General features: G+C 37.5%; 1 protein-coding gene across 9 annotated transcripts in view; it reads right to left on the minus strand.

The window, feature by feature from the left end:
• Positions 1-17752, minus strand: part of NAALADL2 (N-acetylated alpha-linked acidic dipeptidase like 2) — a 423086-nt gene that overhangs the window by 48231 nt on the left and 357103 nt on the right. For 8 of the 9 annotated variants that reach the window (XM_032119479.1, XM_032119480.1, XM_032119477.1 and 5 more), the window contains one exon: positions 14829-14924. In XM_032119479.1, coding sequence (XP_031975370.1) covers positions 14829-14924 — 96 coding nt within the window. Of the gene's footprint in view, positions 1-11270; positions 13477-14828; positions 14925-17752 lie in introns of those variants that run through there. The other variant, XM_032119484.1, reaches the window with a different exon arrangement.

A 17752-nucleotide genomic window follows, 5' to 3' on the forward strand; every position in this document is an offset into this window, starting at 1 on the left:
GTGTATCTCAAGAAAAAAGGAAGAAAAAAGCTTGAAATTACCCTTAGATATGTCAATCAAAACGAGTGCACTGGCTGGAACTCCACGTTCAGAAGAATGTCACTTATGTCAGTTGAGACAGAATGTTTCTGTGGGCACATTTTCTTCATCACTTTTAGAAAAGATTATATTTATGTAAAGGCCTGACCTCACCCTCCAATTACCCCAAAATCAAACTGTGCTGTAGAGCGGGGTTCAATCAATGATTTCACCATGTATTTCTCATTATGTGCTCTTTTCCTAGCTGAGAAGTACTTTTTCTAGGATCACACTTTCACAAAAGATAAATAGTATTCAAATTTGAATTGGCCAGGGAGACCAGATACTCAATCTTAAAGCATTCCGTGGCTATGTGAAAGTTAATTCCAAAATTCTCATGATTTAACTCAAGATCTTCTCCAGGCTGTGTTCATTTAAATTCAAATTTACTCCTTCCTTTCCAGTGATGCAGGTAGAGGTACACTCCTGTTATTCAGGTTCTTTCATGCAGCTCTAATCTTACTGTATTTGCAATAGTTGCTAATCAGCTCCTCATACCAGATCTTTGATTCCAACAGACACACCTGTCTTAACATGCTCATATAATTTTACAATCTCTTATTCATTATCATGTTGCTTTTTTTATTACAATATAGCTGTTAGGAATGGCAACTGTTAATACTGGAGACTGTATGAATTATTAGCTTTTATGCTAAAAAGCATAAAAAAAGTATTGATTGAGATTGGAGCACTGCTGTAGGATCATGGCTCTTTCTTCCAGAAGGAAGTTCCCATGAATCAACTGAAGAGGAATGCAGAAATTCCCAGGAACTTTTCAGCACTGTGTACTGTGCTTTCACCTCTTGCAATGTGACCTCTGACACAGCAAACTAACTGCATTTCACTTCGCTGTCATTTTAAATAAAAGCTACTGATGAAGTAGAGATACAAAATGTGTTTCTCACTAAGAGTTCAGCCCTCTTGCTTCATATAAGCTGCTTAGTGCTGATGTTTGGAACAAGCAAATTTCTAGAGTCAATTATTAAAAACATGTTCTGTGTGCTGGGTAACCAGATTATAAATCATGAGACTTCACAAAGCTGGTGTAAAACTCATTGTCAAACCTTTCCAGGCTTGTGAACAGTGTTAAAGAAAAAGCCTAGGAGAAGGCATCCACAGAGAATAGAATGGAATTGACTATTTCAGTTGGAAAGGACCTACAAGGATCATTCTGTGTGACTGCCTGGCCAACTCAGGGCTGACCAGGTTGAAGAGTGTTGTTACGGGCATTGTACAGATGCCTTTTGCACATTGACAGGCTTGGGGGAGCGAGCACCTCTCTAGGAAGCCTGTTCCAATGTCTGACCACCCTCTTGGTAAAGAAATGCTTTGTAATATCCAGTCTAAACCTCCCCTGGCACAGCTTAGCACCATTCCCACAGGTCCTGTCACTGCAGGTTGCCCTTCAGCCTCCTTTTGTCCCAACAAGACAACCCCAAAGTCCTCAGCTGCTCTTCACGGGACCTGTGTTCTTCCACCAAAGCTCTTCCACCAGCTTTGTCCTCCTGCTGACAGTCCTTGTCTTGGCTATCCAGAATGGGAAAGCAAAAATCTTTAAATGGCTGTATCCTCTTTGTATCTGATAACCTGGCTGTAGAAAATTATCACCTGACACTGCCATTCAAACCAAAACCACGCACCCTTGAACACACAGCTTTCTGTTAAAAAAACAGATATTAATTTGTCTTTCATTTATTCATGTAATTTCCCCAATTAGACAAACTGTGATTATTTAACTGCAACTTGTGGCAAGTGACACAGTTTGCAAAAAATGAAAAGCACACAACAAAAACGCTGGAGTCTGAGTAACTAAACAGCAAACTATGCTGGAAGTCAAGCTTGACCAGATTTGTGTTAGATTTAACTCTGAAAAGGAGCTTTCTAAAACATACAGAACGGGAACTAATTCTCCTTTAGATACTAAGCAACACTAAAGCTGCATTATGAAACCAGTTTATTAGTGGTAAATAAAAACAGTGGTTCCCTAATAAAACTGGGAGATGCAAATCTGCTTTCATAGAGCTCAGTTTTCAGTAACTCACCATAAAGACTGTCACCACTAAAATGGGGAAGCGTTTTTAGGAATTTCACTAAAGCATATACTTCCTGAAATGCCGAGTAATGCATATCCCTTAGGTTTTCAGCAAATATTGTCCAAATGGATTTACTAATCTGAAAGCCAATCTACAAACCCCACAACAGATTTATACAAACCATAACAGATATGGAGATCTTACCAAAAAAACCTAAATAAAGTTTGATTCGTTTTTGATTTTTCCCATGCACGTTGCCATTACAAGCAATAGATTTACTTCTAAATCGCAGTTTTGGGGCTCAGATGTTAGCACCAGAATTTAAAATTACTCACACAGCCCTCACACATCAACTCTTAATCAAGTTTTATAAATTCCAATCAAAACTTCTACAGTGAGTTCTTGAAGTCCAGATGCAATAATGAATTTCATAAAAGCCTTTGTAATCTGTTTCTCATGTTCTCATTCAAAGTTCAAAATAAATCACACTCCATTCACAAAGCACCCCAGTTGTTGGGTTTTTTTGGTAAAAACAGCAATTTGTCATTTCATGGCATGTTTAGCCACGATGCTTCTACAATTCTATTGGAATAACATCAACAACAGATGTGGAAAGGACGATTTAAATTTAAGGCATGCATTTTAAGCAGATCTAGGAATCAACTTGCCATAGTGCATGCAAAGAACTAATCCTCCTCAGGCCAATTTTAACACCCTTTCAGTTCAGATTTCAAAGCCTAACAGAAATTATGCTGTCGCTGGAATAACCCCTGTGCCATGCTCCACATGCACTTTTCACTGTCATCTTTCCACAGGCACTAAAGCTCGTATGGCAAATCAGATCTGAGAGCTGAAAACAAAACAAAGCCTAGAGCAAAACCAACAGCAAACCCAAATGATTACTTTTCAGTCAGATTGAACCTAATCCTGCTTCACTCTGTGGCAGCATCCACATTGGCTTAGGGGGACTGGGAAACCACAAAGTCAGCAACATTCAACAATGGAGACATCTGATGATCTTAATTATTACATTAGCTTCAAAGCCTTTTGAAAATCCAGTTCTAACAGCAGGTGTTAAAACCTGGCATTCAGATCAGAATTTGATGGGATATAGGTGGCAGGAAGGGAAGAGGTAGGGAATCAGAAGTGATGTAGTAAAGACAGGTGGAAGAAAGTAGTTCTCATTATTTTAAGAATTGTTTACTCATCCTGAGACACCTCTAAAAAGCAGGAAAAAAGTTGAACTGACAAGTTAAATTCCAATGATGTTCTTCCATGATAAGGTCAATAAATTATATTAAAAACCAGATATGTAGCAGTGAAAGTTACTACATTTTCTTTAAGTACTTACATAAATTGTTTTGCTTTAATACTATTTATACAATTCCTTATATTACATACAGGCTTTCTATTAAAAACTCATTTTCCAGATCAGCTCATGATAGAGCAATACCCAAATACGAAAGGCCATAGTGTGCTGAGTCTCAATTTCTGCTCATACAAAGGAATGATCTCCTTACTTGAAGTGAAAATAGAAGAAAAAGAAACTTTTCTCCATGTTGATTCAATCAATTTTGCTTTTGAATGACATTTAAAACTTCTGTAGCAGAGCACTTATTCCACTGAGTCTAATCAAGTTTTTCAGTTGCATAAATGTAAGTATTTAGCCTTTTGTCTGCAGACTGCTCCTCTGCGTCCTTTTAAGCCTTGGGACTGAATTCCTGTCTCAAGCATGGCACAGTGCTAGGGGATTACCAACAGGATCCAGAATATGGTTTATAATTGAATTCCCAACAGGTCTGGCATTCACAAAGCAGAACAAAACAACACATTTTATTCTGAAATATAAAGAGTTGGATCTGCAGCTGCTGCCTCTCAGTTTGTACCTGAAAATCCGAGAGTGCATCTTCACTTCCAGGCTCAAACACTTCATGAGCAGCTAAGAAACCAGCCAGTATTTTTGATATGCACTCTTCATGTCTACCATTGGCTCCTCTACTGGGTGAAGCCAGAGCAAACTTCAGTGAAGTACACGGAACAAGGACTATAACCAAATTTAGATTAGGCTCATCTGTTTTTGTCAGGTGCATTTCTCTAACAGAGGGCACTAATCAGTAGTTTTAAAAAGTGAAATCTGAATGATTAAGAAATGCTGGCACCTTGACAGATGCCACAATGTTATTAAAAATAGATTCCTCAAAATGGTGTCTCAAGGAAACAGAGAGCAAATAATAATTAAAAATAATTTACAAATTATACAAGCTACATAATCTTCACCTTTGTGTTCTAAAGCTCTTATTAAAATAAAAGGCAATAAACCCCTTAGAATCGTGATCTATTGAAAAAAATAAGCTAATTTGAGAAGAAGCCAGTCAATTTTTGTTTGGTACAGTTTGCCACAGTGTACAACTGTCAGTACTCTTTTAATTAATAAAAAAATTAAAATTGCGTTATATTTAACATATCTTATAAAAATATAGAAAATATCACTGAGCAGATAATCTTTAGTCATCTTTTTCCACTTATTTTGATTTCATGAAGTTTGTGTGTATAGACAGCTCAAATAAGCCAGTAGAAGAATGACTTTGCCAATTAAAGGCTTTGAATAAATTTTTAAAAAGCCAGTCAGATGCAAATGTATTGCTATTTACTCGGCCATTTAGGAATTAGAACTGTTTTGTCACAAGAAAGCAAATGTTCTCCATTCAGAGTTTCATTGTTCTAAAGAAGTAAGCCCACAAATGTGGATGGATCACATCTGATTGTAGCAACATGGAGATTGTTTTATGGCTTACCTGTGATAATTTAAAACAGATTAAGCAGAACTTTGGCACTGTGTCAGAATATACATATGCAATATCCATGTACACCTCTTACTGATATATCTCAGCAACTAAATAAACAGGCTATTCTTCCATCTCAGGAAAGACCAGGACTCTCTGAGATTGAAGAATTATCACATAACTAAGAAAAAACTACTTTTTGATGAATGAGTCCTCATAGTAAGCATCATTCAGGACATACAGTTTTATTGGTAACCTGATTTTGAAGACATTTCTCTCTATTTCTACAGTCATATCACTTTCAGATGAGGAAAAGGCTGCAGCATACTAGAATATACTATTCCATCACCCCAGAACAATTTCTACCCTTCTTCTCATCTACCCTTCTGAAATGTTGTCTTTCATTTATTGGCCACTGGATTCTTGTCATGAAACACTTTAGGTCCAAATGCAGCACTTTGTAATATTAGTTTAAATTTTGAACTAAAATTATTTCAGCAGATGATACAGATGCTGCACCTTTTAAAATCAATATTATATGTGCATGGTTGGAATTAGGCTGCAATTTATGAAACTCCTAGCCATTAGTTTTACAAGAAGGTATTAAAATAAAAAATAGCTTCATAGCCAGCATACGATCTCTGCTTATGAAATAGAAATATCATTTCCACTGTAGGAAAGTATATCTTTTATATTGCTTGGTTTTATGGTTAGTTTGCTACAGACAAAACCCAGCCCCTGGCCCAAGGAACTGCTGGTGGGTGGGATGATCACTCCTGTTGGTTAATTAAATCTCATTAATGTTAACGCACAGGCTTGAATCTATTCTGTTGGACTCAAATGGAAAATGGGATCATACTTGGGCATGTGAGTCCTGAAGGCCAAACTGACCCTGGTTGGAGGAGTCTATTTGCCTCTGCCCCTCCTCGTTATCCAAGTGGGAATACTCTTCTCTAATTGTGCTTTTTAGTTATACCCAGTTGAACTGCCTGCATATCAACGTATTAGGAGAGAGAATAAAAGGAAATAAAGGACAAGGGCAGACTACAGTTTCATGCACAGGATTATGTTACAAAAACATCTTGAAGATTTTTATCACTGAGAATACATCAGGTTTGTCATACATAACCAGTTAAAAAACCATTCAGAATAAGAATTTCAAGTAAAGGTTATCTGCCACTGGGATCAGATTTTCACAGCACATCTGCAATGAAGGCATCAAAGAGCAGGGATTTGAAACAGGCCCAGCTACTCCTATTAGTGCCACACAATGTAAAATGCAAATAGAGAATTCCATGGCACTGCATACTGAAATCTGAAGTTTCAGCTGTTTGTTTTGGCTCCTGACCAGGATTTATGGGCTAAACTTAAATAAGGGCAGACATTAGTTTGTGCTTAACTTTTACTTTTAGGTTCCTTCAGGCCTTCCACCCCTCAGCTCAGGACATAATGTGTTGGTTCTTAGGAGCTTTTTCCCAGGACAAACATTTCTCATGCATTGTCTAGATGTTTAATTTTGGTTTTATCCTCCCCCTCTGGATGGCTACAATCCCAAGAAATGCTCAGCATCAAGAGCATTGTTTCAGAAGAGTTCAGCTATCACTTTGATGCTAAAACAGGTGTCCACATTTAAGGACAAGATTAAAACCACTATGGATTGGCCTTCTAAGGAAATCTGTCACTTTAAAATTCCTTAAGAGAATCTGAAGTCTTAAAAATTTGGTTTTGAATTCAGGACTGAGCTCATGAAGCAAACTTCAGTATCTGTAAACTTTAGGATCTGCAGTGTGATCGTAGCTATATCACGGAACAATATAAAGAAAAACATTCTAGAATACATTGTACAACTGTACACCAAAGGAAGTTATGAGTATGGTCTAAAAACTAAAATGAACAAAGAAACACACACTTTAGCAGCTGTATTTCCCCAGGTCCTTCTGCAAGTTGTTTGCAAAACCAGCTAATTAACTCTTAGTACAAAAGCACATACTGAAGTTCCACTGACTTTATCTCATATTCACTCAAATGTAAATTGGAATACACTAAATTTAAAAAAAAAAAAAAAAGGAAAAAATAAAAGAGCAGTTACTACATTATTGTTAGTAGAAACTTAATGTTTTAAGATGCATGCACTGGGGAAAGAACTGTCTGATTTGACATCTTTGTCAAAAGATCTGTAGACAGAGAAGAGCTCCTATAGAGAGCTGCTACAACAGACAAAGTACTTTTAGAGTACCCAAAGGAACCATCCCTCTACAACGTTGGCATCTTCTTTAAAGAAAAATTCATCTTCCTTGTAAAGCCACCGAATTCAGTACAGGTGTGCTGATAACAAATGCCTACAGTAGTACTGATGCTAAAGAATGGATTAGTAGAATTAGAGTCTGATAAATTCAGTAAGTTTGTGAAGAACAGGATAGTGGGAAACAGGGGGAATATTCAAATAACCCCAGGCCTATTCCTACCTCTTAGAGAAGCAAGCTTCAGATTAGTTTTTTTAGATTTGTTCAGATTTAAAGTTGTTGGATTTCAGTGGCTGAATACAAATCAAATTATTCTACGATTCTATAAATGTATGTGTATGTGTTGACTTTCCTTAAAAAACACATGCACAGGTCCAATTGTTTGACATCCCTCACAGCAAACTTATATTTTTGAAATAAAAGCAAAGGACATAAAATAGATTTTTCTCATTACACAGTAAAAAGCCACTATTGGACAAACTGAAAACAATCATTTGACTTGTGCAATAATAAACAGTGGCTTCTTTGTACAGTCATGATCATCAACAAGCAGACAAAACCTCCCCAAAAAAATAAGACCCCTGTCACAGACATCTTTCCTGAGAGCCTGTCACCAATGCAGATGGAGCTGCAGTCAGATTTCAACCAGAACAAGGCACTGCAAAGGAAGGAACTGCTGTGGAAAACATAACTTCTTTCCAAGGCAGGTAAGTCCCACTAGCACAGAAACTCTTGTGGCCTCAGTACAGAGAAAAAAAAAAGTTCAGTGGGTCACAGCCAGTAGCTGAAATTTCACCAAATCCCAAGTATTTGGCATATTCCACCTTTAGAAATCTAGCTGCAGCTTTGAAATATGCCCCAGTCTTTGTCTACAGTGTCAAACAAATCAGATTTTACAAGCTCATTCTGTATTCAGGTGAGGAAATGAAGTAGTTACTCAGTTATTGTAAGTACCATTTCTGACTCATGGTATTTCATTTTCTCATATGTAAAATAGGGATTAAACAACATTTCCTTTCACTCCTACCTTCCTTCTTTTGCTAAGTCAGATTGCTGTAATTTGCAGTAAAAAAGTGTCTTCCATAAGATGTACAAACAACATCAATCTTGGCTTTCTATCCTAAGATTTAGGATGATACATTATGTATCAACTTACGTGTTTATCCTGTGGTTTGATTGGATCAGATGGAGCTGACATATTTGCTTCCTTCACTTAAATTCCAACTCCAGTTTGAAAAATGATGCGATTATATTTTTCTTCCTTTTCACTGACAGTTGGCAGACAAATCTTGGGAGCAACAAAGTACAATTTAGGTCTAAAAGAGGACTTCAGGAACTAATAGTTCCAAAGAGCAATCTGGTTAAGAAACACTGACAGAAGCCAATGATAACTTTTTTAAAGAACATGCAGTCTTACTGCAATATCAAAACTATTTAAGGAATGTAGAAATAATTTTCTCTTTTCAGTCAGAGAACTGAACAGGTAAGAATGTACACAGACAATCCACGGGGATGGTTTCTACACAAGCCATGCTACTAATGGCAGCTATACTTTGATTTATACCTTTATATTTTATATTTTTTGTTTATTTATACTTTGATTTGGTTGTCAGAGTTCTCTAAGCTGAAAGCATTATATTCCAGTGACTCAAAACAAACAACAACAAAAAAAAGAAGCCCAGAAACAATCTTGTAATACTTGTAATACTGTTGTTGTAAAAACAAACAACAACAAAAAAAAGAAGCCCAGAAACAATCTTGTAATACTGACATCTTCCCACAACCTTAAGAATATATGTCACAGGAGGAAATGTAATTAGTTCTGACCTGTAATAATTCTTCCAGTTTGAAGTAAGCATATTAGCATATCAGCAGAAAAGGTATGGAAAATTTCAGAGGGTAGGGGAATAGAGCTGGTTTTTAATACCTGACTGAACCAAGTGAAGCTGTGTTGGATGGTGCAGCTGGTTCATCAAATTTTTACCAGGGGTTCTGCAACTTCAGCTTATTTTTATTACCTAGTCTTTATCCATCAGAGTTCAAGTATAAAGTGCAAGAGTCCTCGAGGCTACTTGCTTTTAGGAACAAAGAACTACTGAAAAATTCCAAGCATATCTCCCCTAACTAGGCTGGAGCACATAGAGAATATGCTGTCTGGCCAAACACAGTATGACTGTCTGTCAGAAAACCTCATGTCTTTAGCAGCAAAGTCACCTCTCTCACATCTAATGCTGAGAAAATCCCCAGACAGCTTTTTTTTCCTTTGAATGTTGTTACTTCCCTGTTCACCACAATGCACAGAGCATCCCCAAAGTTACTGTGCCAGGTTATATCACCAGATTTGCTCTTGTTTTTATTGCTGCTGACACTAGCCACAGAATAAAATACATGGTGGTAGAAGGGAGTTTTCAGCAGGTTTGTATTTACCCTCTGCTTGAACTGGATTATATGTTCTTTCATGCACAAAGGCTAAAGGTAAAACAAAAATTCTCACTTGTGTGCTTAAAAGAATATGTGCTAAATCAAACCATTCCTGTGAAATTTGGGTGCCTGTGCTGCTCTGCAGAAAAACACAGACAAGTCTGGGTTTGTGTGTATTCAGAGTGTCACCACAGACAGTAGAGTTGTGCTTTGAGCATCTCAAATACCATCAAACCATAAATACCAGTAAGATTCTCAGAGCCAGTGTATGAGATGCTGGTCAGAAAAAAAAAAAAAGCAAATAATTTAATTTAGGGAGTGATTATAGCAACTGGCACATCACACTGCACCTATGCTGCTACCTCACCTTGGGGCAGAGGAGAGCTCTGAACAAACCATGAACTGCTGCTGTGGGAGGGCAAACAAAAAAATTAAGAGATGCCCCAAGTCACAGTGCAATTTCTTAGCCCAAAAAACCCATGCAGGTGTTTTCATGTGTGACAGAGCACACACATGGTACCCCAGACATTTCTGGTATATTCACAACAAGGTCAAACTCCACATCTAAAAATTCAGTATCAACAGTAGGCTGTCTAAAATATGGATATTGATCAGGCCTCCAGTTTGGTCCTCACTTCGTACACTGAGACCTGTAGCTTCTGCTATGTTAACCTCATTTGGCACCCCTGTCACCTACCCCAGTCCATATTCCTGTTTGTTGGCTGGAGGCTTGAATAATTTGTTTTGAAAGAACAAGATCATAACATAATTCACCTTCAAAAAGACATGAGAGTTCTGTTGGTCTGTGCAGAACTTGTGCCTTTGATGAAGAGACAGAGATGAAGAGAAAGTCTGGCACATGCCACTGAAGACAGGAATTTTAAAAATTGCATCTAACAGAATACATCACTGAACAAAGCTAACTGGAGAAATTACCTGTGAAAATTGACACTCCAAAGTGTCACATTTTCATGATGGAAATCAGAGCATACAGGAAGAATTTCCAGATAGCACTCCACACGGTGACATGGGGGAAGGCTGCCATACATCTGCCTGGGTCTTGCAAGGACAAAAGGTTTTCTGGGCTTGGCTTGGATATGAGATATTTTCAGGTGCATCAGACTTCTGTTTGCTCAGTATTTCAGATGAGTTCTGCATGTACCATACAAACTCTTTAACACTTTAGGTGCTGTAGCTCTGACTGATGCAATTTTGTGTCTCTGCTGCTCAGAAATCAAAAAATTCTGCCAAATCCTCTGTCTCTACACAGTGGAAACTTCTAAATGAAAACACAAGATACCTCAATGGAACGTACAGATGTACAGATGCCTCGATGCAAAGGTCATTGGCAACACCACAGAGCTTTATCAAGAAGGATCTGAATCCCAAAAGGGCACAATGCAGTAGGAACAACACAGGAATGTGAATGTACACTGTTGAAATACCTACACTGGGAATAACACACTGTTAGAAATGTCTCTGGTAAAACTCTGCCACACAGATGTTCTATTGACAGTACTATTCTAGTGATTCAAAATATGCAAAACCCCAAAAGTCTTTGGAATTGTAAGAGTTTGAGACCTTGCATTATCTTGGCGTGCTCAAAAAACCCCAAACCAAACAAACAAAAAAAACCCCACCAAAAATACCCAAAACAAAACAAACCAAACAAAAAAACCCACAAAAAAACCCTCCACACACAAACAAAAAAACCCACTAAAAAAACAAACAAAAAAACCCAAGCTCATTGGCAGACACCGTGCAGAAAGATCAAAATACTTGGCAGAGGTAGAATGCGCCAAACCACAGATTTTCATTTTCAGAGAGATTACAGAGAAAGAAACCACCAAAGTTATGGACATCACTGCATTGCCAAGATGAATGAGTGTTCCCTACATTAGAGAATTAATGGGACTAAAAACGGGTAAATGGGAAGATATATCCCTTCCATGCTGCAAAGGAACAGAACAGTATGATCCTGTTAGAGAATGCCTCAAGTCAACATTCTTGTGCTGCACCTTATCTGTGGTCAAAATGTGAATTTCATTTACCAACAGTCCACCAGCCTCTTTATTCCATTTGCATACCTTTCATTCTATTTGCTTTAGGAAGAGAATCTGCCTGTCATCTTCTTGGAAGTGTTTATATTTTTAAAAAATGGAAATATCACAGTATGTTACACAAAACCCCCTTATTTCCTCTAGAAATGGAAACACTCCTCCCTCTTGCTGTTACGTTTAATGCTTAGAGGTTAATTGCATTAGAGTAGTTCTACTTTATGCAATTCCATACTTGGAGTGTAGAATAATCAGGTTCACTAAGAATTTTCTCAAGAGTTATCTGTCAGCACCCATAACTCATCATAAAACCGGTTATGTCACTTCTGGTGTGGCTTTCATGACTTTGGTGCCTGCCAGAGTAACAATCAACATGAGATTATTCCATGGCTAATCCTGGGGTAAGTGGCTCCAGTGGCATCCCCTGTTAGGGGTCTGCATGATCCCAGTCTTATGAGGATACTCTGGTGAGCACACAGCAGACACAAAATTATTTTCAAACTGGTTAATCACTGAATTAACTGGTTACCATGAAACACTGTGCTGAGTAACACTGATGAAATTTATTAAAAATAGCACATACTTTTCTGAGTGTGCACTCCATAACAAGGAAGGAGTTTTATCTGACTTCTGGTCAAATGGGAAAATCCCTTCTCTGCCACCTAGTCTCCATTTTAATACTTGGTATAATATATATAGATAAATTACAAGGTCTGCAAATCTCACTTAAGATACCACCAAGTTTTGTACTGCAAGACACTACTGTAATGAATACCTCATTTTTCACCACTAGGAAGCTTATATATTTCCCTTTCTTGGAATGCTTCAGATCAGCCTGGTTCTCACAATAATCCACCCTAAATCCATCTTTTCAGTGCCAAGATCATAATATGAATTGTTCTGACAAATTAGATCTTCTAAGCACTCAGATTACAGATCTATCTATTTAACAGCTGCATATTTCTCACTCTTTTTTTTTTTTTTGCCACATTCAGCAATCTCCTCCGTTTCAAAGCGTTCATGAACTTAAGGCAACCACTGATGCCAGAGAGCACACGGCACAATTAGCTGATTCTTCATTCTTACACCAAACCTATTGTAAAAAACTATGTTGAAATTTTTACATCCTTACTTAGTATCAAGCCATACACACGGAAAATATCTAAAAATCCCTAAAATCCTATTTCCCTAATGGAGATGAAGGGCTTCAAATCAATACAAGCATTTCCACCAGCTTGAGTGGCCATACAAGCAAAGCAGACTCGGAGTGATATGCAGTGAAAAATAAGAATAAAAAGTTATAGTTTCTAATATTTTCATAAACCATTTCTGATGGAAAAAAAGCCAATTAAAATTATCAAATGTTGAACTTACTATATTTGAATATTTAATTTCTCTTAGCATAAAAAACCAGCTTTGTGTGAAAAGTCTTTTGAATTTAAAAGCTAAAATTTCTGAAGCAGGTATGACACCTGCTTTAATTGCAATTGCAAAGGGGTGATAAACAGGTCTTTGCCAGGTAACCACTGAGGAGTATAAACTTCTAGCTGAGGACTGGAAATTCTAACTACAAGATAATTTGTTGCTAGTTTTAGGGTTTTTTTCCCTTTTTTAGGTTTGGGGTTTTTTTTTTTTTTCCCCAAAAATGAGTAATTTATTATAAAACTAGAGATTCATAATCTTGTGAAGAAATAACTTGGTCCCATCCACCACAACGAAAATATGGACATTTCAGACTAAGGAACAGCATTAAGGTTGCTTAGTTAACTAATTAAATTATAGCATTTCCCTTAAATGCTGAGGATGTCACTCCACTGCTGCATATACTATTCATCTTTATAAAAGCTTCCTGGGCTCCAGTCTGAAAAGAAAAATGGAAATACAGTCACATCTTAGTGCAACCTCCATCAAGTTTTATCAAAGAAAATTGTAATGCTCAATGACCCTATTTAAAATAATACATAATTATTTAAACAGAATCAAAATACTTCAAGTCAAGTATCAAAGAAATTTTTCTGCGTTGGTCAACGTTATAGAGCAAATACTAAATTTCAGATTATCCAGATTACACATGATTACACTACTTAGTAAATCACAAAGTAACTATGCAGTAAATAATCATGTAACTATTTCCTGCAGACTCTGGAAAGATATTTGATGAATCTTTTCAGCCACTTTGCCATCAAGGATGGTTTAAAAACATCAATTCCACTAAAAGGGCTTCAGAGAAGACTCTTGTCTGGTGCTTGTTCCTTAACTGTCACATTCTGACAGGCTTTAAAATCATGTCTAGGATTCTGTGCTTTTTTTTTTTTTTAATAACCAACCAAACATAATGATTAAAAACAAACAAACAAACATAAAGAAACACCACCACAACCCCAAGATCATTCACTGTCTATTTTGCCAAAGACACTGAGCCACCTACATGTTAAATCTACACGTGGCTGATCTTTTGAGAATTTACTTTTGTTGTTACCAGAAGATGATTCAACAGCAGCTGCTTTTGCAAAAGAAGCAGCTTTGAATAAAGAAAGAAATCTGTGAGACCTACATCACTGGTTTGTAAGAAATTGTTAGAAGTGTACAAACCCATTAAGCTGGGCTCATTTGCAGTCACGTCCCTTTGCAGAAACACTGCTGAGTTGACAGAAGCAGCAGCACTTTGGAGCAAGGAGTAATTCTGATTGCGTTAATAACTAACATGGAGGGAGTATTCTACTGGAGCACGAGAGGGGAGTCGGAACACATTGACTTTGGGAGCATCCCCTCTGTAGGGAACTCCCCAGAACCACGGGATGGGCTCCCCTTCCTGCCATGGGAACACACAGCCACAGCTCGGAACACCAAGAACCTGCGTGTGAAGGTGCCCCAGAGAGTCCTCTCCACTGGAAAATGCACAGCAACAAAGTGCTACTTCCTGCCACCAACTGGGGCTCAGTGCCCTGTTCTCATGGCAGGAAGTTTAACGTGAAACATGCAAAATACAACAGAATCACACGAAAAGAAGCATCTGCATATGAAACTGCTTTGATCACACAAGTTGACCAGTGCAACAGTAAAGAATATTCCGAACGTGGATCTCAGTGAAAAGAGCTCCACAGTTTCTAATGACATTCAAAGGACTGACAGGAAATTAAATAGGTTATATTTCAAAATTATTAGCAAATTCAAGAGGAAAGTATGTATAAATGAGATCTCCATTTCTCTTACCTTTGCAATGGTCTCGTGCAGGCTGAAGGAGGGATCCAGCTCTTCAGTTTTTGTTGCATGCACAGGAAAAAGAGCTTCGGAGAGAAAGCTGGAATTCTGTGAGAAAGAAGGAGCTTTTTAGGATTCCACATTGATTTCCTCATTCAATTAGTTATTGGATTTTGTTGATAGATTGAAAAACTCTTCAAATCTTTCTTAAGTTTTGAAGATTATGAAACTTATTTCACCGATCCACTGATTAACTGATTCCGAGTCCCCGAGAAACGCAAAAACCCCCTAAGTCTTACGACTTTATTCCTGGAATGGCAGTTGTCTTTGTAATTATGCTTCCCAAAGCAGCTAAAAATTTTGCCTCCAGGGAGAAAAAAAAATCCACACAGCTTTTATTCTGGGCTAAGCAATCAGACATTTTATTAACTACGTTATGATTTAAGTCTTCAGAAGAAATGTAACCACAATAATCAAATAATACTCTTTTATCTTCTGCAACCATCCTAGTTCTCTATCCAGTAATACCACCTATATAATGAGGGATTTTTGTCAATTCCCTAAAATGATATACTTTAGGTTGACCACTCTTTTAATACCAGACAATCTTTATATATTGTTTGTAGATGATGGTCATCTCTCCTTGTACTGCAAGGAATCAAGACATTATTTGCATATTTACTGTCTCAAGGAAACCAATGCCAAGGAGTGGACTGGAAAAAAAGGCAAAGCAATACGAAACAAACCTCCAAGCCTCAAAGGTGCCCAGATGCCTAAAACAGGAATTACATTACACTGCCGGCAAGTTTGCTTGTTAGATTTTTCTATTAATTGATGCCTTCATGATCAATATTCTATCAGTATTTTCATTCATTTCTAGGAGATTATTTCTGGTAGCAAACTCCCACCACTTTCTTTAAAAAAATAAATATATAATTAGCACTGCATCACACAAATTTTTTGTGTTCAGTGATGCATCTGTGTGTTGCATAACTTGTCACAGAAGCATCACAAAAATAAATGAAGCCATTTTTTCTTTCAGAATTTTTTTTTTTTTTAGATCTCAGGGAGAAGATGCACGAAGTCATTTATTACAAAGATGAAATACATACTTCTGTATTAACTCATAACTATTCATCTTTGTTTCAAGCTGCACACCAGTTTACAGAGCTGTGTCATTTGACTGGGGGGCTGCTGAGGAACGCCCTCATTCTGCTGCGGTGGTGCTAATGCTGTTCATCATCAGTCACATAATTGCAATCAATAACTTAGAGACAGTTACATTATTTATATTTACTCTTGAGTATCTTACTGAGATGCAGTGGAGGGAATGACTACCAAATGAGATTTGCTACAGAAATCAGACTGTTGCTCCATCTCGACAAATATCCTTTTTTTGGAATCTAAAGCTTGGTGGATCAGCTGCCTGGAAAGCAGGGAGACACTGCTCACTGGGTTTTCCTCCCACTCCACTCTAGACTCCAGCTTGCCAGGTAAACCAGCAGCCTCTGCTGCCTGAGCCTCTGCCTTTGGAAGAACTCAACACAAATAGGCAACGATCAGCAAATAAATCAAAACACATTTGGACATAACAAGTGGTTTTGCTCAAGAAGGAATCAAGACCCTCCTTGCTAAAAGGATTGCTTGAAAAGGATTGCTGTTTAGCTTTCTGGCATCTGAAATAATCTTGCTCTGCACTTCTAAAAGGAAATGTTTGAAACGGTTGTGCTTGCCTTTTTTTTTTTTTTTTTTTTCCATAAAAGGCTCCTCCATAAAGAACTGCTGGAAAGGCCAACTTTGTTTCTCTTGCTTTTTGTTGTTTTTCAAGCAGTATGCTCACCAGAGAAAGCTGCATGAACTTTCTAACTAACAGAAGTCTATTCCTTATCCCAGGGAGCACACGGCAGAGAGATGAGTCCCAGTGATGTTCCAAGAGCACCTCTCAGCATTTAACAGGAAGAGCAACACCTTCCAAGAGCTGGAAACAGAATCACACTTCTCACTGTTTCTTTCACCAAGCTCACAAAAACAAGTGAGTCTTGTATTTTGGTATTTTTGAACAGCAATTTGCTAAGCAAATTTCTAGTAAATGCACACCAAGAAAACGACCTGCTAATCAAAACCATTAAAACCAATTGTATTATTCCTTTATGCTTTTCAGCCACAGTAGGAGCTACAGCTGCAGCTGCTGTCTTCATCCTCTCCCACATTCACCTCCTAAACACAAATCATCCTCCTCTGCCCCAGTCAGGCATTAGGATCACCCCCACCTTGTACAAAGGGCAGAGTCTTCCATGCATTGTGAATGCTCTGGAGATGGTATCAAATTATGGAAAAATCTTTTCAAGGCCAGACCACTGTGAGACATCCTAAAATTTAGGAGACCAAACTTCCAGTCATGCTTTGAAAATTTTCTCCTTTGCTTTTCATTGTGTTCTGTTAATTTTCCTTTCAGTTCATAGCTATCCAAATGGATTAAGAACATTTGCTCTTCTGAGATGAAGTTACATTTTCATCATACAAACTTTACAATCCAAAAAGGATCACCCTAATAATCCTTGAATTCCCTCTATAAACTCATCAGAAGAGAAATGAGCAAGCATAACATGTATTTGGAAGTGAGTTTCCAAACCCTCCCTTTGTCTCGTCTTCCTTTTGGAATGACCAGTTAACCTGGTCTTTTCAATACTCATTTAATGAAGCATTCTGTGTGATTAGAATGACATTGATGTTCCACTTTTCAAATAATGGGTCACTTCTGATTAAACTTCGACTGAACATTCAACTTTCAATCTTAAAACAAATTGTCTCCTTTTCTTTTTAATTTGAACCCAATTTCCTGCTGCCCTTGGGTCTTGTGACAGTAATTAATTGATATATGAATCAATTAAATGGAGATTGAAAATGCAGGTGAAAATCTCTCAAAACCCCAAATC

The sequence above is a fragment of the Corvus moneduloides genome, chromosome 10 (assembly GCF_009650955.1).
Source record: "Corvus moneduloides isolate bCorMon1 chromosome 10, bCorMon1.pri, whole genome shotgun sequence".
NCBI classification, from domain to species: domain Eukaryota; kingdom Metazoa; phylum Chordata; class Aves; order Passeriformes; family Corvidae; genus Corvus; species Corvus moneduloides.